This window comes from Oncorhynchus gorbuscha, unplaced genomic scaffold, assembly GCF_021184085.1.
Source record: "Oncorhynchus gorbuscha isolate QuinsamMale2020 ecotype Even-year unplaced genomic scaffold, OgorEven_v1.0 Un_scaffold_2649, whole genome shotgun sequence".
In the NCBI taxonomy this organism is placed as follows: domain Eukaryota; kingdom Metazoa; phylum Chordata; class Actinopteri; order Salmoniformes; family Salmonidae; genus Oncorhynchus; species Oncorhynchus gorbuscha.
The window spans coordinates 45,001-69,977 of record NW_025747103.1 but is presented as its reverse complement, the minus strand read 5'-3'; the positions used below and the strand labels follow the sequence as shown (position 1 = coordinate 69,977).

General features: G+C 45.2%; 1 protein-coding gene across 4 annotated transcripts in view; it reads left to right on the top strand.

Annotated features, from left to right (window-relative positions):
- The first annotated feature begins 877 nt into the window (after positions 1–877).
- The window catches only part of LOC124026218 (CRACD-like protein), a 35,014-nt gene continuing 10,914 nt past the window's right edge, over positions 878–24,977 (top strand). For 2 of the 4 annotated variants that reach the window (XM_046339334.1, XM_046339331.1), the window contains exons 1-4: positions 878–964; positions 5,311–6,741; positions 11,075–11,150; positions 20,688–20,766. In XM_046339334.1, coding sequence (XP_046195290.1) covers positions 6,064–6,741; positions 11,075–11,150; positions 20,688–20,766 — 833 coding nt within the window. In that variant the 5' untranslated portion in view covers positions 878–964; positions 5,311–6,063. The other 2 variants (XM_046339333.1, XM_046339332.1) reach the window with 2 other exon arrangements.

Genomic DNA, 24,977 nt, shown 5'->3' with positions numbered 1-24,977 from the left:
TGGAGTCAGCTCTAAGTGACCCCCCCATCTGTGGACTGTTCTGGAGTCAGCTCTAAGTGAACCCCCCCCTCCCCCCATCTGTGGACTGTCTGTGGACCGTTCTGGAGTCAGCTCTAAGTGAACCCCCCCCATCTGTCTGTGGACCGTTCTGGAGTCAGCTCTAAGAACCCCCCCCCCCATCTGAACCCCCCCCATCTGTGGACTGTTCTGGAGTCAGCTCTAAGTGACCCCCCTCCCCCCATCTGTGGACTGTTCTGAGTCAGCTCTAAGTGACCCCCCTCCCCCCCATCTGTGGACCGTTCTGGAGTCAGCTCTAAGTGAACCCCCCCATCTGTGGACTGTTCTGGAGTCAGCTCTAAGTGACCCCCCATCTGTGGACCGTTCTGGAGTCAGCTCTAAGTGAACCCCCCCCATCTGTGGACCGTTCTGGAGTCAGCTCTAAGTTAACCCCTAAGTCTGTGGACTGTTCTGGAGTCAGCTCTAAGTGAACCACCCCCATCTGTGGACTGTTCTGGAGTCAGCTCTAAGTGAACCCCGTCTGTGGACTGTTCTGGAGTCAGCTCTAAGTGACCCCCCTCTGTGGACCGTTCTGGAGTCAGCTCTAAGTTAATTCTGTTATTTTCTTACTACCACGAAACTGTTCCGCGTGACCACGTGCTTTGATGATTTCCATTTGATGTAAATATGTAAGCTGTTCTCGCCTATCGCCTGACGTCGGGCCTCTATCGCAATGTCTATTTGTCAGATATTGTACCGAGAAGCACAAATCGGAGAGCCCAGTTTGTTTATACCCGCCCTCTCAGACACGTTGCCGTAGGAGAGGCTGCACGGGGTGTACGCTACTACATCACGACATTCACCGCATCCCTACAACGACCTGGGGGGCCCAGCCATGAGCGGAGTGTCCTGAAGTCACCGCTCATAGGAGACGAAGGGGAAGCCACTATAGTCACTTCTTCTTCTGGTAAGTAAGTACGCTATGAGACCGTTTCTGTCGTGGCAGATGTATGAGCGCACTGGCGCTGACATAAGCGTCGAGGCTGGGACTGATCTGTAAGAAAGCGCACGTGTTATACAGCCCAGTACAACAGTTTGTATGATAACGTAGTAGTGTTATGTTTGATCCATTTGCTTTGGACCATAACAAACTTTCATTGTACAATAGTTTCTCACACATCGTATTGGAGAGATTCTGGAACAAATGTACGAGGTAAGAATGTTATTTCGGTAAATGATGACGAGGTCCAGGGTTGTGGTCAGAGGAATTGATACATAGTATCGGGTTGGGTGGCTACAATTGTTTCATTCATGCTGGTTACATTGTAGCAATGAGCTTTTTGTAGCAATGACTATTTTATCTTGGCAAGTTAGATCAACCCGGGTTGTCTTTGTCTATTAATGTGTAATAGACTATACCGTTTATTAAGTCTAAATCATTTAAACTGCTCTAAATACAAAATACAAATAGAATTGGAATATAATTAAGAGGTTTAAGTTGTGTGTGTGTCTTGTCCGTGTCCGGTGCTTAACGTACATGTGAATTGGGAAGTTGAAAAAAAAAACAAGCTCCTGTGTTGTCGGCCGTGTTCGGCTTCTCTTTATTACGTAATGTTAGACAGTGATCCTGTTCGGATAGACGTCGTAGATACACTTTGTACAGACAGGCCACGCTGTATGTAAAGACTATATCCCATTGTTTCAATGTATTGAGTTGAGATCGATGGATCAGTACTAGCAGTAGCCCAGGCATTGTTTTATCTTGATATTCAAGCATAACTCCCATTGTTTATTCAATTGTAACATTGCAGCGTATGGGACAAGTCGACACGGATCTGTGTTCCACAGTGAAGGCATTTCACCTTAGCCATGTGTATAATCATTTTAAATGAAAAGGACTCAACTTCCGTTGAGGCCTCAACACATTATACACAAGCATTCACAACAATAATTACGCCTCCATAACAATTTTATAACACGTGCTTTTTTATAGAGAGGAATTTGTTCAAAACGCTCCGGCTAGTATACTGTTATCAGGCACCAGTATAATTCCCATTGGCTTTGCCTGAAACCCCATTCTAACCACAGTGGCGTAATATATGTATCAGTCTGTTAGAGTTGGTTCCTCCAAGGACATGGATCCTGAATGTATCTGCCTCTGAAATGTAGGTTTTAGGAGAAATGTAGGAACAAATTCTAGAAGGACATGCGTGTGTTTTTGTTATCGCAGAGAGAGAGAGAGAGAGAGAGAGAGAGAGAGAGAGAGAGAGAGAGAGAACAGCAAACATCTTACCTAATAACCTGCTCTAATTATATAATAAAGTGCCCTGTGTAATGATTTGGAAAGCTTGTGTCCCATAAAGTCATATAACTAGCCTAGTTTGTGTACTGGGTACCTAACCTAACCTTTAATTGAACGGCATAACGCGTGTTAAAGACGTGGAAGCTGGTGGTTTCCTATATGATTCACAGGACCGGTTTCCCGAGAGCCAGAGGAAACCTAAGTCGTGGACTAAAATGCACTTTCAATTGAGATTCATCATTGACAATTAGGGATTAAGATTTTTTCCGAAAATCTACCAAGTTTCTATACTGGGAATAATTTATATTTATCCCGAAAGACCCGGGAAATACATTTACATTTTACATTTACATTTACCCCCCCCCCCAAAAAAATCGGAAGTGCTTAAAACTAAGATGTGGTCACTATGCCAGGTGTTTCTCCCAAAATGAGATTGTTGCTGCGCCACATTGCCAGTTTGACTGCGCCACTATGTAAAGATTTCACAGCAAGTGAAACTGATATTTAGTGTTTGAATAACTTTGAATTGCCAAATGATATCGTTGTAACTTGCGAAACAGGCCGTTCATAAATTCCCCGAACTTTAACAAGTTCCTTAATTACATTCCCCGAACGTTAACAAGTTCCTTAATACATTCCCCGAACGTTAACAAGTTCCTTAATTACATTCCCCGAACGTTAACAAGTTCCTTACATTCCCCGAACGTTAACAAGTTCCTTAATACATTCCCCGAACGTTAACAAGTTCCTTAATTACATTCCCCGAACGTTAACAAGTTCCTTAATACATTCCCGATTTCCTTAATACATTCCCGAACGTTAACAAGTTCCTTAATACATTCCCGATCCTTAATACATTCCCCGAACGTTAACAAGTTCCTTAATACATTCCCCGAACGTTAACAAGTTCCTTAATACATTCCCCGAACGTTAACAAGTTCCTTAATACATTCCCCGAACGTTAACAAGTTCCTTAATACATTCCCCGAACGTTAACAAGTTCCTTAATTCCCGACATTCCCATTCCCGAACGTTAACAAGTTCCTTAATACATTCCCGAACGTTAATACAAGTTCCTTAATACATTCCCCGAACGTTAACAAGTTCCTTAATACATTCCCCGAACGTTAACAAGTTCCTTAATAATTCCCCGAACGTTAACAAGTTCCTTAATACATTCCCCGAACGTTAACAAGTTCCTTAATACATTCCCCGAACGTTAACAAGTTCCTTAATAATTCCCGAACGTTAACAAGTTCCTTAATACATTCCCCGAACGTTAACAAGTTCCTTAATACATTCCCCGAACGTTAACAAGTTCCTTAATACATTGCAGGCATTTCAGCAGTAGGCCTTACGGCTGTCGCAGAGCGCACCCCGGGTTTGATATACCGTTATCGAATCATACACATCTTGTAATGGCAATCAAACACAAGTCAAATGACCAAAGTTGCTAAACTTGCTAGATAACCTCTAACGAGTTACAGAATATCTCCTATTTGGCTAAACCGAGATGATGATTAAACAGAGGCCTACAGGAGGAGGTGAAGAGAGGACGTTTTTATTTTATTTATATCAACGTATCTTAGTAACAGGGACCAACTATGTAACAAACAATTCATATATCTACATCTACCAGACAGCTACTCATACTGTTTGTTGATCACATATTCTATACCCGAAGCTGTCATATGGGCACCAAGCAAATGCGTACAGCGCAGAGACGTGGGTTAAATGTTATAGGGCTATTTTGACCTGCTTAAGCGAGACGTGCTTTGATAATGCAACCTGTAGATAACAGAATAAAGTTAGGAATTAACATGCGAGACAGGAGTCGGGATTTTGGGTTTCAGTGTGTTGGGAAGATAGGAAAATAGCCTCGGCTCTATATACGGCTACTACGAGTCAATAGATCAATAATACTCTCGAATACACGAGCTACCACTTCCACTTGTCCAGTCAGAGATCTATTAACCAAATATACAGACAGAGATTCAATGAAACAAAATCACATCGATTGATTATCAGACACGTCACAGGCTTTTTGATTGCGAGTTGGAACAGGTTGAAGTGCAAAATCCCCTGGTATAAACATGTTAGTAAAATGTTCAGATCAGCTAATAAAGGAACACACTGGACTAAAGATGATCATTAGCACTCACCTCAATTTAGATCAAATGTCACCTGCCTAATTATTACCGAATACCAAAAGCAGATACAATGAAAACCTAAATATGACATTGATTGATTTATCTAGACAGACCCCCCCCCCCCAAATGGTTCACACCCCTCTTGTTGGCGGAGACAATTTAGCAGGTACTGTACGTTGTGCTGCAGGGGTGTGATAATGTACTGTACGTTGTGCTGCAGGGGTATGATAATGTACTGTACATTGTGTTGCAGGTGCGTGATAATGTACTGTATATTGTGTTGCAGGTGTGTGCAGGTAATGTACTAATTGTGTACTGTATATTGTGTGCAGGTGTGTGATAATGTACTGTAGTGTTGCAGGTGTGATAATGTACTGTATATTGTGTTGCATTGTGTTGTACTGTATATTGTGTTGCAGGTGATAATGTACTGTATATTGTGTTGCAGGTGTGTGATAATGTACTGTATATTGTGTTGCAGGTGTGTGATAATGTACTGTATATTGTGTTGCAGGTGTGTGATAATGTACTGTATATTGTGTTGCAGGTGTGTGATAATGTACTGTATATTGTGTTGCAGGTGTGTGATAATGTACTGTATATTGTGTTGCAGGTTGTGATAATGTACAGGTGCGTGATAATGTACTGTATATTGTGTTGCAGGTGTGTGATAATGTACTGTATATTGTGTTGCAGGTGTGTGATAATGTACTGTATATTGTGTTGCAGGTGTGTGATAATGTACTGTATATTGTGTTGCAGGTGCGTGATAATGTACTGTATATTGTGTTGCAGGTGTGTGATAATGTACTGTATATTGTGTTGCAGGTGTGTGATAATGTACTGTATATTGTGTTGCAGGGGTGTGACGCTCTCTAGTGGATGAGAGCCCGTCGCCCTGCTCTCTAGTGGATGAGAGCCCGTAGCCCTGCTGGAGGTGTGTAATGCTCTCTAGTGGATGAGAGCCCGTAGCCCTGCTCTCTAGTGGATGAGAGCCCGTCGCCCTGCTCTCTAGTGGATGAGAGCCCGTAGCCCTGCTCTCTAGTGGATGAGAGCCTGTCGCCCTGCTCTCTAGTGGATGAGAGCCCGTAACCCTGTTGGAGGTGTGTAATGCTCTCTAGTGGATGAGAGCCCGTAACCCCGTTGGAGGTGTGTAATGCTCTCTAATGGATGAGAGCCCGTAACCCCGTTGGAGGTGTGTAATGCTCTCTAGTGGATGAGAGCCCGTAACCCCGTTGGAGGTGTGTAATGCTCTCTAGTGGATGAGAGCTCGTAACCCCGTTGGAGGTGTGTAATGCTCTCTAGTGGATGAGAGCCCGTAACCCCGTTGGAGGTGTGTAATGCTCTCTAGTGGATGAGAGCCCGTAACCCCGTTGGAGGTGTGTAATGCTTTATAGTGGATGAGAGCCCGTAACCCCGTTGGAGGTGTGTAATGCTCTCTAGTGGATGAGAGCCCGTAACCCCGTTGGAGGTGTGTAATGCTCTCTAATGGATGAGAGCCCGTAACCCCGTTGGAGGTGTGTAATGCTCTCTAGTGGATGAGAGCCCGTAACCCCGTTGGAGGTGTGTAATCCTCTCTAGTGGATGAGAGCCCGTAGCCCTGCTCTCTAGTGGATGAGAGCCCGTAGCCCTGCTATCCGTTGCAGGATGTCTGCGTCAGACTCTGATTACTCAATAGACTACCTGGCCAGTGACAGTGAGGATAATGACAACGACAGCGGCGTGGGACTGAGCCCCGACGGACACACAGTCAGGACGGCACCTTCATCCTCCTTACCTCCACCCTCATCATCATCATCATCATTAAGGCACTCTCCCAGTAACACTGACTGTGGTTCTTCTAAGGACGGGATCTCGAGGCTAAACAGGAATTCCAACCACGAGGACTCCCATAGGCTGAGCAGTGACACAGGAGATTTCGGGGACTCTGGCCTCAGTAGGGACGGGGACAGTGATAATTCCAACGATGCTGACCCTCGACTGAGCAGAGACAGAGATTGTAGTTGTGGTGGCACCCCTCCTCCAGCCACCTACGGGGGGGGCCGCTGCCCCAGTGAGACCCAGGTATGTAGTCCTACTGTGTACAGTCAGCAGCAGCAGAGACTGTCATGGAGCTCGACGTCCTCCTCTCAAGCCTGGGATAGAAACAGTAGACAGAGTGGCACTGGGAAGCCTGGGCAGGGCAGGAAGAGGGCACACAGCCATGGACGGCATCCTGGAGACCAAGGCTGTAGGAACAGAGACACAACGGAACCTGGGGAGCCTGAGAAGGATCAGCTGTTTGCCCAGAAGGTAAAGGGTCACCACATACAGTAGATCCTATAAATTATATATGTCATTCTAGAGGGTCGCTCGGCTTATAACACCCATTATAAGACATGGGTCACACAGCCCAAATGCCACCCGATTCCCTGGACAGTGCACTACCACCCTATCGGTCCTGGTCAAAAGTAGTGCACTAGTAAGGGTCTAGTGCACTAGTACACTACTATGGGCGCTCAAAACAAAACAAAGAGCACTATGAATGGAATAGGGTGATAATGTGTAGCTTTAAATTGAATATATGGAAATAAAATTAGTCATTTATAGAAGAAGGAATAGCTAAATAACACTAGTTGTTTTAATCATAAGATATGGCTATAATGCTAGTTGTTTTAATCAGAATATATGGCTATAATGCTAGTTGTTTTAATCAGAAGATATGGCTATGATGCTAGTTGTTTTAATCAGAAGATATGGCTATAATGCTAGTTGTTTTAATCAGAAGATATGGCTATAATGCTAGTTGTTTTAATCAGAAGATATGGCTATAATGCTAGTTGTTTTAATCAGAAGATATGGCTATAATGCTAGTTGTTTTAATCAGAAGATATGGCTATAATGCTAGTTGTTTTAATCAGAAGATATGGCTATAATGCTAGTTGTTTTAATCAGAAGATATGGCTATAATGCTAGTTGTTTTAATCAGAATATATGGCTATAATGCTAGTTGTTTTAATCAGAAGATATGGCTATAATGCTAGTTGTTTTAATCAGAAGATATGGCTATAATGCTAGTTGTTTTAATCAGAAGATATGGCTATAATGCTAGTTGTTTTAATCAGAAGATATGGCTATAATGCTAGTTGTTTTAATCAGAAGATATGGCTATAATGCTAGTTGTTTTAATCAGAAGATATGGCTATAATGCTAGTTGTTTTAATCAGAAGATATGGCTATAATGCTAGTTGTTTTAATCAGAAGATATGGCTATAATGCTAGTTGTTTTAATCAGAATATATGGCTATAATGCTAGTTGTTTTAATCAGAAGATATGGCTATAATGCTAGTTGTTTTAATCAGAAGATATGGCTATAATGCTAGTTGTTTTAATCAGAAGATATGGCTATAATGCTAGTTGTTTTAATCAGAAGATATGGCTATAATGCTAGTTGTTTTAATCAGAAGATATGGCTATAATGCTAGTTGTTTTAATCAGAAGATATGGCTATAATGCTAGTTGTTTTAATCAGAAGATATGGCTATAATGCTAGTTGTTTTAATCAGAAGATATGGCTATAATGCTAGTTGTTTTAATCAGAAGATATGGCTATAATGCTAGTTGTTTTAATCAGAAGATATGGCTATAATGCTAGTTGTTTTAATCAGAAGATATGGCTATAATGCTAGTTGTTTTAATCAGAAGATATGGCTATGATGCTAGTTGTTTTAATCAGAAGATATGGCTATAATGCTAGTTGTTTTAATCAGAAGATATGGCTATAATGCTAGTTGTTTTAATCAGAAGATATGGCTATAATGCTAGTTGTTTTAATCAGAAGATATGGCTATAATGCTAGTTGTTTTAATCAGAAGATATGGCTATAATGCTAATTGTTTTAATCAGAAGATATGGCTTTTGCTAGTTGTTTTAATCAGAAGATATGGCTAGAATGCTATTTAATCAGAAGATATGGCTATAATGCTAGTTGTTTTAATGCAGAATATATGGCAGAATATATGGCTATAATGCTAGTTGTTTTAATCAGAAGATATGGCTATGATGCTAGTTGTTTTAATCAGAAGATATGGCTATGATGCTAGTTGTTTTAATCAGAAGATATGGCTATAATGCTAGTTGTTTTAATCAGAAGATATGGCTATAATGCTAGTTGTTTTAATCAGAAGATATGGCTATAATGCTAGTTGTTTTAATCAGAAGATATGGCTATAACGCTAGTTGTTTTAATCAGAAGATATGGCTATAATGCTAGTTGCTAACTCCCCAGTATTCATGTTATATAGCTAGAGAATACTAGTTGCTAATGCTAATCCCCCAGTATTCATGTTACATAGCTAGAGAATACTCATTGCTAATGCTAATCCCCCAGTATTCATGTTATATAGCTAGAGAATACTAGTTGCTATTGCTAATCCCCAGTATTCATGTTATATAGCTAGAGAATACTAGTTGCTAATGCTAACCCCCCAGTATTCATGTTATATAGCTAGAGAATACTAGTTGCTAATGCTAACCCCCCAGTATTCATGTTATATAGCTAGAGAATACTAGTTGCTAATGCTAACCCCCCAGTATTCATGTTATATAGCTAGATAATACTAGTTGCTAATGCTAACCCCCCAGTATTCATGTTATATAGCTAGATAATACTAGTTGCTAATGCTAACCCCCCAGTATTCATGTTATATAGCTAGAGAATACTAGTTGCTAATGCTAACCCCCCAGTATCCATGTTATATAGCTAGAGAATACTAGTTGCTAATGCTAACCCCCCAGTATTCATGTTATATAGCTAGAGAATACTAGTTGCTAATGCTAACCCCCCAGTATTCATGTTATATAGCTAGAGAATACTAGTTGCTAATGCTAACCCCCCAGTATTCATGTTATATAGCTAGAGAATACTAGTTGCTAATGCTAACCCCCCAGTGTTCATGTTATATAGCTAGAGAATACTAGTTGCTAATGCTAACCCCCCAGTATTCATGTTATATAGCTAGAGAATACTAGTTGCTAATGCTAACCCCCCAGTATTCATGTTATATAGCTAGAGAATACTAGTTGCTAATGCTAACCCCCCAGTATTCATGTTATATAGCTAGAGAATACTAGTTGCTAATGCTAACCCCCCAGTATTCATGTTATATAGCTAAAGAATACTAGTTGCTAATGCTAACCCCCCAGTATTCATGTTATATAGCTAGAGAATACTAGTTGCTAATGCTAATACCCCAGTATTCATGTTATATAGCTAGAGAATACTAGTTGCTAATGCTAAACCCCCAGTATTCATGTTATATAGCTAGAGAATACTAGTTGCTAATGCTAACCCCCCAGTATTCATGTTATATAGCTAGAGAATACTAGTTGCTAATGCTAACCCCCCAGTATCCATGTTATATAGCTAGAGAATACTAGTTGCTAATGCTAACCCCCAGTATTCATGTTATATAGCTAGAGAATACTAGTTGCTAATGCTAACCCCCAGTATTCATGTTATATAGCTAGAGAATACTAGTTGCTAATGCTAACCCCCCAGTATTCATGTTATATAGCTAGAGAATACTAGTTGCTAATGCTAACCCCCCAGTGTTCATGTTATATAGCTAGAGAATACTAGTTGCTAATGCTAACCCCCCAGTATTCATGTTATATAGCTAGGGAATACTAGTTGCTAATGCTAACCCCCCAGTATTCATGTTATATAGCTAGAGAATACTAGTTGCTAATGCTAACCCCCCAGTATTCATGTTATATAGCTAGATAATACTAGTTGCTAATGCTAACCCCCCAGTATTCATGTTATATAGCTAGAGAATACTAGTTGCTAATGCTAACCCCCCAGTATCCATGTTATATAGCTAGAGAATACTAGTTGCTAATGCTAACCCCCCAGTATTCATGTTATATAGCTAGAGAATACTAGTTGCTAATGCTAACCCCCCAGTATTCATGTTATATAGCTAGAGAATACTAGTTGCTAATGCTAACCCCCCAGTATTCATGTTATATAGCTAGAGAATACTAGTTGCTAATGCTAACCCCCCAGTGTTCATGTTATATAGCTAGAGAATACTAGTTGCTAATGCTAACCCCCCAGTATTCATGTTATATAGCTAGGGAATACTAGTTGCTAATGCTAACCCCCCAGTATTCATGTTATATAGCTAGAGAATACTAGTTGCTAATGCTAACCCCCCAGTATTCATGTTATATAGCTAAAGAATACTAGTTGCTAATACCCCAGTATTCATGTTATATAGCTAGAGAATACTAGTTGCTAATGCTAAACCCCCAGTATTCATGTTATATAGCTAGAGAATACTAGTTGCTAATGCTAACCCCCCAGTATTCATGTTATATAGCTAGAGAATACTAGTTGCTAATGCTAACCCCCCAGTATTCATGTTATATAGCTAGAGAATACTAGTTGCTAATGCTAACCCCCCAGTATTCATGTTATATAGCTAGAGAATACTAGTTGCTAATGCTAACCCATCACTGTGTATGTTGTTGTTTAATTCCATGACCTTATTTTCTGAATAACTGTCATGTGTAAATATTGTGTTGTTCCTGGAAGCTGTTGCCATAGTGATAACCAAAAGATCCCTGTGTTGTCCTCAGTGTATGGAGCTCCAGTGTTACCTCCATCCCCTGTCTTCCATCCTGAGAGGCCTGCGCTCTGGGAGGTACTCAGAACGTGAGTGAGTTGTCTAATCTCTCCCTCATTTAACCCTGCAATCCTCCCCGTACTATACCCTATACCCACACAGAGAGCTTTTCTGAATGGTGTGTGTGTGTGCTTGTGCGTGCGTGTGCGTACGTACGTGCTTGCGTGAGTGTCTGTGTGTGGTGTGTCACTACAGATCAGGCGGAGGCTTATCAGTCATGCTGACTAGGCTGCTAACGCAGATCGACTGAACGGAAAACATCTTGTTGTCATTCCCTCGTGTGTTATTCATACGTTGTTTCTTTCACTATAGGCTAAGAGCCACTTTACATACTTGGTAACGTGACATAAACACATTAAAATCATAAGGATGGAAGGATCAAAGCACAGAACAGAGATCTCCTTTTAACCTGAGAGAGAATTTCACTTTTGCATATTATCTACCTAATTTGCTTTGGCAATGTTAACACATGTTTCCCATGCCAATAAAGCCCCTTGAAATTAATTGAATTGAATTGAGAGAGAGAGAGAGAGAGACAGAGAGAGAGAGAGAGACATAGAGAGACAGAGAGATAGAGCGAGAGAGACAGAGAGAGGTAGAGGGAGAGAGACAGACAGAGAGAGGTAGAGAGAGAGAGAGATAGCGACAGAGGTAGAGACTTAGAGAGACAGAGAGGGGTAGAGCGAGAGAGACAGAGAGAGAGACAGAGAGATAGAGCGAGAGAGACAGAGAGAGGTAGAGGGAGAGAGACAGACAGAGAGAGGTAGAGAGAGAGATAGCGACAGAGGTAGAGACATAGAGAGAGATAGCGACAGAGGTAGAGACATAGAGAGAGATAGCGACAGAGGTAGAGCGAGAGAGACAGAGAGAGAGAGAGACAGAGAGAGGTAGAGCGAGAGAGACAGAGAGAGGTAGAGGGAGAGAGGGAGACAGAGAGAGAGAGAGAGAGAGAGAGAGAGAGAGAGATAGCGACAGAGGTAGAGACAGAGAGAGAGAGATAGCGACAGAGAGAGGTAGAGCGAGAGAGAGAGAGAGGTAGAGCGAGAGAGACAGAGAGAGGTAGAGAGAGAGAGACAGACAGAGAGGTAGAGAGAGAGAGAGAGATAGCGACAGAGAGAGGTAGAGAGAGAGAGACAGACAGAGAGGTAGAGAGAGAGAGAGAGATAGCGACAGAGAGAGGTAGACAGAGAGGTAGAGAGAGATATATAGCGACAGAGAGACATAGAAAGAGAGAGAGACAGCGACAGAGAGACATAGAAAGAGAGAGAGACAGCGACAGAGAGACATAGAAAGAGAGAGAGACAGCGACAGAGAGAGGTAGAGACATAGAGAGAGAGAGAGAGAGATGGTTGTGAGGTCTGGGGTCCGCTCACCAACCAAGACTTCACAAAATGGGACAAACACCAAATTGAGACTCTGCACGAAGAATTCTGCAAAAATATCCTCCGTGTACAACGTAGAACACCAAATAATGCATGCAGAGCTGAATTAGGCCGATACCCACTAATTATCAAAATCCAGAAAAGAGCCGTTAAATTCTACAACCACCTAAAAGGAAGCGATTCACAAACCTTCCATAACAAAGCCATCACCTACAGAGAAGTGAACCTGGAGAAGAGTCCCCTAAGCAAGCTGGTCCTGGGGCTCTATTCACAAACACAAACACACCCTACAGAGCCCCAGGACAGCAACACAATTAGACCCAACCAAATCATGAGAAAACAAAAAGATAATTACTTGACACATTGGAAAGAATTAACAAAAAAAAGAGCAAACTAGAATGCTATTTGGCCCTAAACAGAGAGTACACAGCGGCAGAATACCTGACCACTGTGACTGACCCAAACTTAAGGAAAGCTTTGACTATGTACAGACTCAGTGAGCATAACCTTGCTATTGAGAAAGCAGGCAGACATGGCTCTCAAGAGAAGACAGGCTATGTGCTCACTGCCCACAAAATGAGGTGGAAACTGAGCTGCACTTCCTAACCTCCTGTCCAATGTATGACCATATTAGAGAGACATATTTCCTTCAGATTACACTGATCCACAAAGAATTTGAAAACAAACCCAATTTTGATAAACTCCCATATCTACTGGGTGAAATTCCACAGTGTGACATCACAGCAGCAAGATGTGTGACCTGTTGCCACGAGAAAAGGGCAACCAGTGAAGAACAAACACCATTGTAAATACAACCCATATTTATGTTTACTTATTTTCCCTTTTGTACTTTAACCATTTGTACATTGTTAAAACACTGTATATATACATAATATGACATTTGTAATGTCTTTATTCTTTTGAAACTCTTGTATGTATAATGTGTACTGTTAATTTTTATGCCAATAAAGCCCTTTGAATTGAATTGAGGAGACAGAGGTAGAGAGAGAGGTAGAGAGAGAGGTAGAGAGAGAGGTAGAGAGAGAGGTAGAGAGAGAGGTAGAGAGAGAGGTAGAGAGAGTGGTAGAGAGAGAGGTAGAGAGAGAGGGGTAGAGGGAGAGAGAGAGGTAGAGGGAGAGAGAGAGGTAGAGAGAGAGGTAGAGAGAGAGGGGTAGAGGGAGAGAGAGAGGTAGAGCGAGAGAGAGGTAGAGCGAGAGAGAGAGGTAGAGCGAGAGAGAGAGGTAGAGCAGAGAGAGAGGTAGAGCGAGAGAGCTAGAGAGAGAGAGAGAGTAGAGAGACAGAGAGAGAGAGGTAGAGAGAGAGAGAGAGAGGGGTAGAGGGAGAGACAGAGAGAGAGTAGAGAGAGAGCGAGATAGAGGTAGAGAGAGAGAGTAGAGAGAGAGGTAGAGAGAGAGAGAGAGAGAGAGGCTAGAGAGCTAGAGAGAGAGAGAGAGAGAGAGAGAGAGAGGTAGAGAGAGAGAGAGGTAGAGCGAGAGAGTAGAGCGAGAGAGAGAGGTAGAGAGAGAGAGGTAGAGAGAGAGAGTATTAGAGTTAGAGAGAGAGAGAGAGGTAGAGAGAGAGACAGAGAGAGAGACAGAGAGAGAGACAGAGAGAGAGAGAGAGGTAGAGAGAGAGAGGTAGAGAGAGAGACAGAGAGATAGAGCGAGAGAGACAGAGAGAGGTAGAGGGAGAGAGACAGACAGAGAGAGGTAGAGAGAGAGATAGCGACAGAGGTAGAGACATAGAGAGAGATAGCGACAGAGGTAGAGACATAGAGAGAGATAGCGACAGAGGTAGAGCGAGAGAGACAGAGAGAGAGAGAGACAGAGAGAGGTAGAGCGAGAGAGACAGAGAGAGAGAGGGAGAGAGGGAGACAGAGAGAGAGAGAGAGAGAGAGAGAGAGAGAGAGAGAGGTAGAGACAGAGAGAGAGACAGAGAGAGGTAGAGCGAGAGAGAGAGAGAGGTAGAGCGAGAGAGACAGAGAGGGTAGAGAGAGAGAGACAGACAGAGAGGTAGAGAGAGAGAGAGAGATAGCGACAGAGAGAGGTAGAGAGAGAGAGACAGACAGAGAGGTAGAGAGAGAATAGAGAGAGAGGGTAGAGAGAGATATATAGCGACAGAGAGACATAGAAAGAGAGAGAGACAGCGACAGAGAGACATAGAAAGAGAGAGAGACAGCGACAGAGAGACATAGAAAGAGAGAGAGACAGCGACAGAGAGAGGTTTCATAGAGAGAGAGAGAGATGGTTGTGAGGTCTGGGGTCCGCTCACCAACCAAGACTTCACAAAATGGGACAAACACCAAATTGAGACTCTGCACGAAGAATTCTGCAAAAATATCCTCCGTGTACAACGTAGAACACCAAATAATGCATGCAGAGCTGAATTAGGCCGATACCCACTAATTATCAAAATCCAGAAAAGAGCCTAAATTCTACAACCACCTAAAAGGAAGCGATTCACAAACCTTCCATAACAAAGCCATCACCTACAGAGAAGTGAACCTGGAGAAGAGTCCCTAAGCAAGCTGGTCCTGGGGCTCTATTCACAAACACAAACACACCCTACAGAGCCCCAGGACAGCAACACAATTAGACCCAACCAAATCATGAGAAAACAAAAAGATAATTACTTGACACATTGGAAAGAATTAACAAAAAAAGAGCAAACTGAATGCTATTTGGCCCTAAACAGGAGTACACAGTGGCAGAATACCTGACCACTGACCCAAACTTAAGGAAAGCTTTGACTATGTACAGACTCAGTGAGCATAACCTTGCTATTGAGAAAGCAGGCAGACATGGCTCTCAAGAGAAGACAGGCTATGTGCTCACTGCCCACAAAATGAGGTGGAAACTGAGCTGCACTTCCTAACCTCCTGTCCAATGTATGACCATATTAGAGAGACATATTTCCTTCAGATTACACTGATCCACAAAGAATTTGAAAACAAACCCAATTTTGATAAACTCCCATATCTACTGGGTGAAATTCCACAGTGTGACATCACAGCAGCAAGATGTGTGACCTGTTGCCACGAGAAAAGGGCAACCAGTGAAGAACAAACACCATTGTAAATACAACCCATATTTATGTTTACTTATTTTCCCTTTTGTACTTTAACCATTTGTACATTGTTAAAACACTGTATATATACATAATATGACATGTGTAATGTCTTTATTCTTTTGAAACTCTTGTATGTATAATGTGTACTGTTAATTTTTATGCCAATAAAGCCCTTTGAATTGAATTGAGGAGACAGAGGTAGAGAGAGAGGTAGAGAGAGAGGTAGAGAGAGAGGTAGAGAGAGAGGTAGAGAGAGAGGTAGAGAGAGAGGTAGAGAGAGAGGTAGAGAGAGAGGTAGAGAGAGAGGGGTAGAGGGAGAGAGAGAGGTAGAGGGAGAGAGAGAGGTAGAGAGAGAGGTAGAGGTAGAGAGAGGGGTAGAGGGAGAGAGAGAGGTAGAGCGAGAGAGAGGTAGAGCGAGAGAGAGAGGTAGAGCGAGAGAGAGAGGTAGAGCGAGAGAGAGAGGTAGAGAGAGAGAGAGAGAGAGTAGAGAGAGAGAGGTAGAGAGAGAGGTAGAGAGACAGAGAGAGAGAGGTAGAGAGAGAGGTAGAGAGAGAGGGGTAGAGGGAGAGACAGAGAGAGAGAGGTAGAGAGAGAGCGAGATAGAGGTAGAGAGAGAGAGAGAGGTAGAGAGAGAGAGGTAGAGAGAGAGAGGTAGAGAGAGAGAGAGAGAGAGCGAGAGAGAGGTAGAGGGAGAGAGAGGACAGAGAGAGAGAGAGAGAGAGAGAGAGAGCGAGAGAGAGAGAGAGAGAGAGAGAGAGAGAGGTAGAGAGAGAGACAGAGAGAGAGACAGAGAGAGAGACAGAGAGAGAGACAGAGAGAGAGACAGAGAGAGAGAGAGAGAGAGGTAGAGAGAGAGAGGTAGAGAGAGAGGGAGAGACAGAGAGAGCAAGAGAGAGAGAGAGTGAGACAGAGAGAGGTAGAGAGAGAGCAATGAAGAGAGAGAGAGAGGTAGAGAGAGAGCAATGAAGAGAGAGAGAGAGAGAGAGAGAGAGACAGAGGTAGAGAGAGAGCGATAGAGAGAGACAGAGGTAGAGAGAGAGGGAGGGTTTCAGAGAGATAAAAAGCTTGATCAAACACAGGAAGACTGTTACCACCCACTATTACCCAGATATGCTGTACCCAGTGGCTTCAGAGTGTCTGTTGTAGTGCTGTGTGGGCCAGGTTAGGTAGATATTGTAGAGCCTGTTGTAGCGCTGTGTGGGCCAGGTTAGGTAGATATTGTAGAGCCTGTTGTAGCGCTGTGTGGGCCAGGTTAGGTAGATATTGTAGAGCCTGTTGTAGCGCTGTGTGGGCCAGGTTAGGTAGATATTGTAGAGCCTGTTGTAGCGCTGTGTGGGCCAGGTTAGGTAGATATTGTAGAGCCTGTTGTAGCGCTGTGTGGGCCAGGTTAGGTAGATATTGTAGAGCCTGTTGTAGTGCTGTGTGGGCCAGGTTAGGTAGATATTGTAGAGCCTGTTGTAGTGCTGTGTGGGCCAGGTTAGGTAGATATTGTAGAGCCTGTTGTAGTGCTGTGTGGGCCAGGTTAGGTAGATATTGTAGAGCCTGTTGTAGTGCTGTGTGGGCCAGGTTAGGTAGATATTGTAGAGCCTGTTGTAGTGCTGTGTGGGCCAGGTTAGGTAGATATTGTAGAGCCTGTTGTAGCGCTGTGTGGGCCAGGTTAGGTAGATATTGTAGAGCCTGTTGTAGCGCTGTGTGGGCCAGGTTAGGGAGATATTGTAGAGCCTGTTGTAGCGCTGTGTGGGCCAGGTTAGGTAGATATTGTAGAGCCTGTTGTAGCGCTGTGTGGGCCAGGTTAGGTAGATATTGTAGAGCCTGTTGTAGCGCTGTGTGGGCCAGGTTAGGTAGATATTGTAGAGCCTGTTGTAGCGCTGTGTGGGCCAGGTTAGGTAGATATTGTAGAGCCTGTTGTAGTGCTGTGTGGGCCAGGTTACGTAGATATTGTAGAGCCTGTTGTAGCGCTGTGTGGGCCAGGTTAGGGAGATATTGTAGAGCCTGTTGTAGTGCTGTGTGGGCCAGGTTAGGTAGATATTGTAGAGCCTGTTGTAGCACTGTGTGGGCCAGGTTAGGTAGATATTGTAGAGCCTGTTGTAGCGCTGTGTGGGCCAGGTTAGGTAGCTACAGAGTGCCTGTTGTAGTGCTGTGTGGGCCAGATTCGGTAGATATTGTAGAGCCTGTTGTAGCGCTGTGTGGGCCAGGTTAGGTAGATATTGTAGAGCCTGTTGTAGTGCTGTGTGGGCCAGGTTATGTAGATATTGTAGAGCCTGTTGTAGTGCTGTGTGGGCCAGGTTAGGTAGATATTGTAGCGCTGTGTGGGCCAGGTTAGGTAGATATTGTAGAGCCTGTTGTAGCGCTGTGTGGGCCAGGTTAGGTAGATATTGTAGAGCCTGTTGTAGCGCTGTGTGGGCCAGGTTAGGTAGATATTGTAGAGCCTGTTGTAGTGCTGTGTGGGCCAGGTGAGGTAGATATTGTAGAGCCTGTTGTAGTGCTGTGTGGGCCAGGTTAGGTAGCTACAGAGTGCCTGTTGTAGTGCTGTGTGGGCCAGGTTAGGTAGATATTGTAGAGCCTGTTGTAGCGCTGTGTGGGCCAGGTTAGGTAGATATTGTAGAGCCTGTTGTAGTGCTGTGTGGGCCAGGTTAGGTAGATATTGTAGCTCTGTGTGGGCCAGGTTAGGTAGATATTGTAGAGCCTGTTGTAGTGCTGTGTGGGCCAGGTTAGGTAGATATTGTAGAGCCTGTTGTAGCTCTGTGTGGGCCAGGTTAGGTAGATATTGTAGAGCCTGTTGTATTGTTGTGTGGGCCAGGTTAGGTAGATATTGTAGAGCCTGTTGTAGTGCTGTGTAGGCCAGGTTATGTAGATATTGTAGAGCCTGTTGTAGTGCTGTGTGGGCCAGGTTAGGTAGATATTGTAGAGCCTGTTGTAGTGCTGTGTGGGCCAGGTTAGGTAGATATTGTAGAGCCTGTTGTAGTGCTGTGTGAATCAGGTTAGGTAGCTACAAAGTGCCTGTTGTCGTGCTGTGTGGGCCAGGTTAGGTAGATATTGTAGAGCCTGTTGTAGTGCTGTGTGGGCCAGGTTAGGTAGATATTGTAGAGTCTATTGTCGTGCTGTGTGGGCCAGGTTAGGTAGATAATGTAGAGCCTGTTGTAGTGCTGTGTGGGCCAGGTTAGGTAGATAATGTAGAGCCTGTTGTAGTGCTGTGTGGGCCAGGTTAGGTAGATAATGTAGAGCCTGTTGTAGTGCTGTGTGAACCAGTTTAGGTAGATAATGTAGAGCCTGTTGTAGTGCTGTGTGGGCCAGGTTAGGTAGATAATGTAGAGCCTGTTGTAGTGCTGTGTGAACCAGTTTAGGTAGATAATGTAGAGCCTGTTGTAGTGCTGTGTGGGCCAGGTTAGGTAGATATTGTAGAGCCTGTTGTAGTGCTGTGTGGGCCAGGTTAGGTAGATATTGTAGAGCCTGTTGTAGCGCTGTGTGGGCCAGGTTAGGTAGATATTGTAGAGCCTGTTGTAGTGCTGTGTGGGCCAGGTTAGGTAGATATTGTAGAGCCTGTTGTAGCGCTGTGTGGGCCAGGTTAGGTAGATATTGTAGAGTCTATTGTCGTGCTGTGTGGGCCAGTTTAGGTAGATATTGTAGAGTCTATTGTAGTGCTGTGTGGGCCAGGTTAGGTAGATAATGTAGAGTCTATTGTAGTGCTGTGTGGGCCAGGTTAGGTAGATATTGTAGAGTCTATTGTAGTGCTGTGTGGGCCAGGTTAGGTAGATATTGTAGAGCCTATTGTAGTGCTGTGTGGGCCAGGTTAGGTAGATATTGTAGAGCCTATTGTAGTGCTGTGTGGGCCAGGTTAAGTAGATATTGTAGAGCCTATTGTAGTGCTGTGTGGGCCAGGTTAGGTAGATAATGTAGAGTCTATTGTAGTGCTGTGTGGGCCAGGTTAGGTAGATATTGTAGAGCCTATTGTAGTGCTGTGTGGGCCAGGTTAGGTAGATATTGTAGAGCCTATTGTAGTGCTGTGTGGGCCAGGTTAAGTAGATATTGTAGAGCCTATTGTAGTGCTGTGTGGGCCAGGTTAGGTAGATAATGTAGAGTCCTATTGTAGTGCTGTGTGGGCCAGGTTAGGTAGATATTGTAGAGCCTATTGTAGTGCTGTGTGGGCCAGGTTAAGTAGATATTGTAGAGCCTATTGTAGTGCTGTGTGGGCCAGGTTAGGTAGATAATGTAGAGTCTATTGTAGTGCTGTGTGGGCCAGGTTAGGTAGATATTGTAGAGCCTATTGTAGTGCTGTGTGGGCCAGGTTAGGTAGATATTGTAGAGCCTATTGTAGTGCTGTGTGGGCCAGGTTAGGTAGATAATGTAGAGTCTATTGTAGTGCTGTGTGGGCCAGGTTAGGTAGATATTGTAGAGCCTATTGTAGTGCTGTGTGGGCCAGGTTAGGTAGATATTGTAGAGCCTATTGTAGTGCTGTGTGGGCCAGGTTAAGTAGATATTGTAGAGCCTATTGTAGTGCTGTGTGGGCCAGGTTAGGTAGATAATGTAGAGCTACAGAGTGCCAGGGCATTAGTGGGTCAGATGAGGAGGTGGAGTCAGAGTGCCAGGCGTTTAGTGGATCAGATGAGGAGGCGGAGTCAGAGTGCCAGGGGTTTAGTGGATCAGATGAGGAGGCGGAGTCAGAGTGCCAGGGGTTTAGTGGATCAGATGAGGAGGCGGAGTCAGAGTGCCAGGGATTTCGTGGATCAGATGAGGAGGCGGAGTCAGAGTGCCAGGGGTTTAGTGGATCAGATGAGGAGGCGGAGTCAGAGTGCCAGTGGTTTAGTGGATCAGATGAGGAGGCGGAGTCAGAGTGCCAGTGGTTTAGTGGATCAGATGAGGAGGCGGAGTCAGAGTGACACCAGGGTTTCTCAACCTCTTTTTTTAAACCAAGGACTGACATTTTAAATAGGTCGCTTAGCAAACCAGCAGTTCTATAAGAACGGAGTTGGAACAGACTCACTGTCTGTCTCATTTCCTTACAGCTTTACTTCTAAATAGGTAACTGACAAAACCAGCAGTTCTTTCAAACTCATATTCTCTCTCTTGTGGCCTTGCTCATGATAACTTTTCCCTGTCTGTCCGTCTGTCTTCCAGGTCTTAGCCGTTTCCAGGAGAACGTTGCAATGGACCGGATCCAGAGAATAATGGGAGTCCTCCAGAACCCAAACATGAGGTAAATATCCCCTCTCCTCCTCTCTCCTCCCCTCTCCTCCTCTCTCCTCCCCTCTCCTCCTCTCTCCTCCCCTCTCCTCCTCCCTCCTCCCCTCTCCTCTCCTCCTCTCTCCTCCCCTCTCCCCTCCTCCCTCCCTCTCTCCCCCTCTCCTCCTCCTCTCCCCTCCCCTCTCCTCCCTCTCCTCCTCTCTCCTCCTCTCTCCTCCTCTCTCCTCCCCTCTCCGTCTCTGTCCCCAACTCTCACCTCACATGGAACAACCACTAGAGCCCGGAGTTTACAGCCAGACTCCATTAGTTCTGTCCTACTGTCTGTTCTCCTCTCCTCTCCCTACAGTAGTTCCTGTCTGTTCTCCTCTCCCTACAGTAGTTCCTGTCTGTTCTCCTCTCCCTGCAGTAGTTCCTGTCTGTTCTCCTCTCCCTGCAGTAGTTCCTGTCTGTTCTCCTCTCCCTGCAGTAGTTCCTGTCTGTTCTCCTCTCCTCTCCCTGCAGTAGTTCCTGTCTGTTCTCCTCTCCTCTCCTACAGTAGTTCCTGTCTGTTCTCCTCTCCCTGCAGTAGTTCCTGTCTGTTCTCCTCTCCCTGCAGTAGTTCCTGTCTGTTCTCCTCTCCTCTCCCTGCAGTAGTTCCTGTCTGTTCTCCTCTCCTCTCCCTACAGTAGTTCCTGTCTGTTCTCCTCTCCCTCTCCCTGCAGTAGTTCCTGTCTGTTCTCCTCTCCTCTCCCTGCAGTAGTTCCTGTCTGTTCTCCTCTCCTCTCCCTACAGTAGTTCCTGTCTGTTCTCCTCTCCCTGCAGTAGTTCCTGTCTGTTCTCCTCTCCTCTCCCTACAGTAGTTCCTGTCTGTTCTCCTCTCCTCTCCCTACAGTAGTTCCTGTCTGTTCTCCTCTCCCTGCAGTAGTTCCTGTCTGTTCTCCTCTCCTCTCCCTACAGTAGTTCCTGTCTGTTCTCCTCTCCTCTCCCTGCAGTAGTTCCTGTCTGTTCTCCTCTCCTCTCCCTACAGTAGTTCCTGTCTGTTCTCCTCTCCCTGCAGTAGTTCCTGTCTGTTCTCCTCTCCTCTCCCTACAGTAGTTCCTGTCTGTTCTCCTCTCCCTGCAGTAGTTCCTGTCTGTTCTCCTCTCCCCTGCAGTAGTTCCTGTCTGTTCTCCTCTCCTCTCCCTGCAGTAGTTCCTGTCTGTTCTCCTCTCCCTCTCCTGTCTGTTCTGCAGTAGTTCCTGTCTGTTCTCCTCTCCCTGCAGTAGTTCCTGTCTGTTCTCCTCTCCCCTGCAGTAGTTCCTGTCTGTTCTCCTCTCCTCTCTCCAGTAGTTCCTGTCTGTTCTCCTCTCCTCCCTGCAGTAGTTCCTGTCTGTTCTCCTCTCCTCCCTGCAGTAGTTCCTGTCTGTTCTCCTCTCCCTGCAGTAGTTCCTGTCTGTTCTCCTCTCCCTACAGTAGTTCCTGTCTGTTCTCCTCTCCCTGCAGTAGTTCCTGTCTGTTCTCCTCTCCCTGCAGTAGTTCCTGTCTGTTCTCCTCTCCTCTCCCTGCAGTAGTTCCTGTCTGTTCTCCTCTCCCTACAGTAGTTCCTGTCTGTTCTCCTCTCCCTGCAGTAGTTCCTGTCTGTTCTCCTCTCCCTGCAGTAGTTCCTGTCTGTTCTCCTCTCCCTGCAGTAGTTCCTGTCTGTTCTCCTCTCCCTGCAGTAGTTCCTGTCTGTTCTCCTCTCCCTGCAGTAGTTCCTGTCTGTTCTCCTCTCCCTCTCCCTGCAGTAGTTCCTGTCTGTTCTCCTCTCCCTACAGTAGTTCCTGTCTGTTCTCCTCTCCCTGCAGTAGTTCCTGTCTGTTCTCCTCTCCTCTCCCTGCAGTAGTTCCTGTCTGTTCTCCTCTCCCTGCAGTAGTTCCTGTCTGTTCTCCTGCAGTAGTTCCTGTCTGTTCTCCTCTCCCCTGCAGTAGTTCCTGTCTGTTCTCCTCTCCTCTCCAGTAGTTCCTGTCTGTTCTCCTCCTCTCCCTGCAGTAGTTCCTGTCTGTTCTCCTCTCCTCTCCCTGCAGTAGTTCCTGTCTGTTCTCCTCTCTCCCTGCAGTAGTTCCTGTCTGTTCTCCTCTCCCTCAGTAGTTCCTGTCTGTTCTCCTCTCCCTGCAGTAGTTCCTGTCTGTTCTCCTCTCCCTGCAGTAGTTCCTGTCTGTTCTCCTCCTCTGTTCTCCTCTCCAGTAGTTCCTGTCTGTTCTCCTCCTCTCCTCTCCCTGCAGTAGTTCCTGTCTGTTCTCCTCTCCTCTCCCTGCAGTAGTTCCTGTCTGTTCTCCTCTCCCTGCAGTAGTTCCTGTCTGTTCTCCTCTCCTCTCCCTCTCCCTGCAGTAGTTCCTGTCTGTTCTCCTCTCCCTGCAGTAGTTCCTGTCTGTTCTCCTCCCTGCAGTAGTTCCTGTCTGTTCTCCTCTCCCTGCAGTAGTTCCTGTCTGTTCTCCTCTCCTCTCCCTGCAGTAGTTCCTGTCTGTTCTCCTCTCCCTGCAGTAGTTCCTGTCTGTTCTCCTCTCCTCTCCCTGCAGTAGTTCCTGTCTGTTCTCCTCTCCCTGCAGTAGTTCCTGTCTGTTCTCCTCTCCCTGCAGTAGTTCCTGTCTGTTCTCCTCTCCTCTACAGTAGTTCCTGTCTGTTCTCCTCTCCTCTCCCTGCAGTAGTTCCTGTCTGTTCTCCTCTCCCTGCAGTAGTTCCTGTCTGTTCTCCTCTCCCTGCAGTAGTTCCTGTCTGTTCTCCTCTCCTCTCCCTGCAGTAGTTCCTGTCTGTTCTCCTCTCCCTGCAGTAGTTCCTGTCTGTTCTCCTCTCCCTGCAGTAGTTCCTGTCTGTTCTCCTCTCCCTGCAGTAGTTCCTGTCTGTTCTCCTCTCCCTACAGTAGTTCCTGTCTGTTCTCCTCTCCTCTCCCTACAGTAGTTCCTGTCTGTTCTCCTCTCCCTCCCTGCAGTAGTTCCTGTCTGTTCTCCTCTCCTCTCCCTGCAGTAGTTCCTGTCTGTTCTCCTCTCCTCTCCCTGCAGTAGTTCCTGTCTGTTCTCCTCTCCCTACAGTAGTTCCTGTCTGTTCTCCTCTCCCTACAGTAGTTCCTGTCTGTTCTCCTCTCCCTACAGTAGTTCCTGTCTGTTCTCCTCTCCTCTCCCTACAGTAGTTCCTGTCTGTTCTCCTCTCCTTGCAGTAGTTCCTGTCTGTTCTCCTCTCCCTACAGTAGTTCCTGTCTGTTCTCCTCTCCTCTCCCTACAGTAGTTCCTGTCTGTTCTCCTCTCCTCTCCCTACAGTAGTTCCTGCGAGGCAGAAGAACAGTAGTCAGGGTGACCTAGATACCCAGAGGGACCAGCTACAGACATGTCTCGGTTTTAGTCAGCTGGCTGGTACCTGTGGTGGAGTCACTATAAACACACATGAGGCTAACGGGACCTTAACCCACTGTTATGTGGGTAGGGGTGTAATCTGTAGGCTAACGGGACCTTAACCCACTGTTATGTGGGTAGGGGTGTAATCTGTAGGCTAACGGGACTTTAACCCACTGTTATGTGGGTAGGGGTGTAATCTGTAGGCTAACGGGACTTTAACCCACTTATGTGGGTAGGGGTGTAATCTGTATGATAACGGGACTTTAACCCACTGTTATGTGGGTATGGGTGTAATCTGTAGGCTAACGGGACCTTAACCCACTGTTATGTGGGTAGGGGTGTAATCTGTATGCTAACGGGACTTTAACCCACTGTTAAGTGGGTAGGGGTGTAATCTTTATGCTAACGGGACTTTAACCCACTGTTATGTGGGTAGGGGTGTAATCTGTAGGCTAACGGGACTTTAACCCACTTATGTGGGTAGGGGTGTAATCTGTATGATAACGGGACTTTAACCCACTGTTATGTGGGTATGGGTGTAATCTGTAGGCTAACGGGACCTTAACCCACTGTTATGTGGGTAGGGGTGTAATCTGTATGCTAACGGGACTTTAACCCACTGTTAAGTGGGTAGGGGTGTAATCTTTATGCTAACGGGACTTTAACCCACTTATGTGGGTAGGGGTGTAATCTGTAGGCTAACGGAACTTTAACCCACTGTTATGTGGGTAGGGGTGTAATCTGTAGGCTAACGGGACCTTAACCCACTGTTATGTGGGTAGGAGTGTAATCTGTATGATAACGGGACTTTAACCCACTGTTATGTGGGTAGGGGTGTAATCTGTAGGCTAACGGGACCTTAACCCACTGTTATGTGGGTAGGGGTGTAATCTGTATGCTA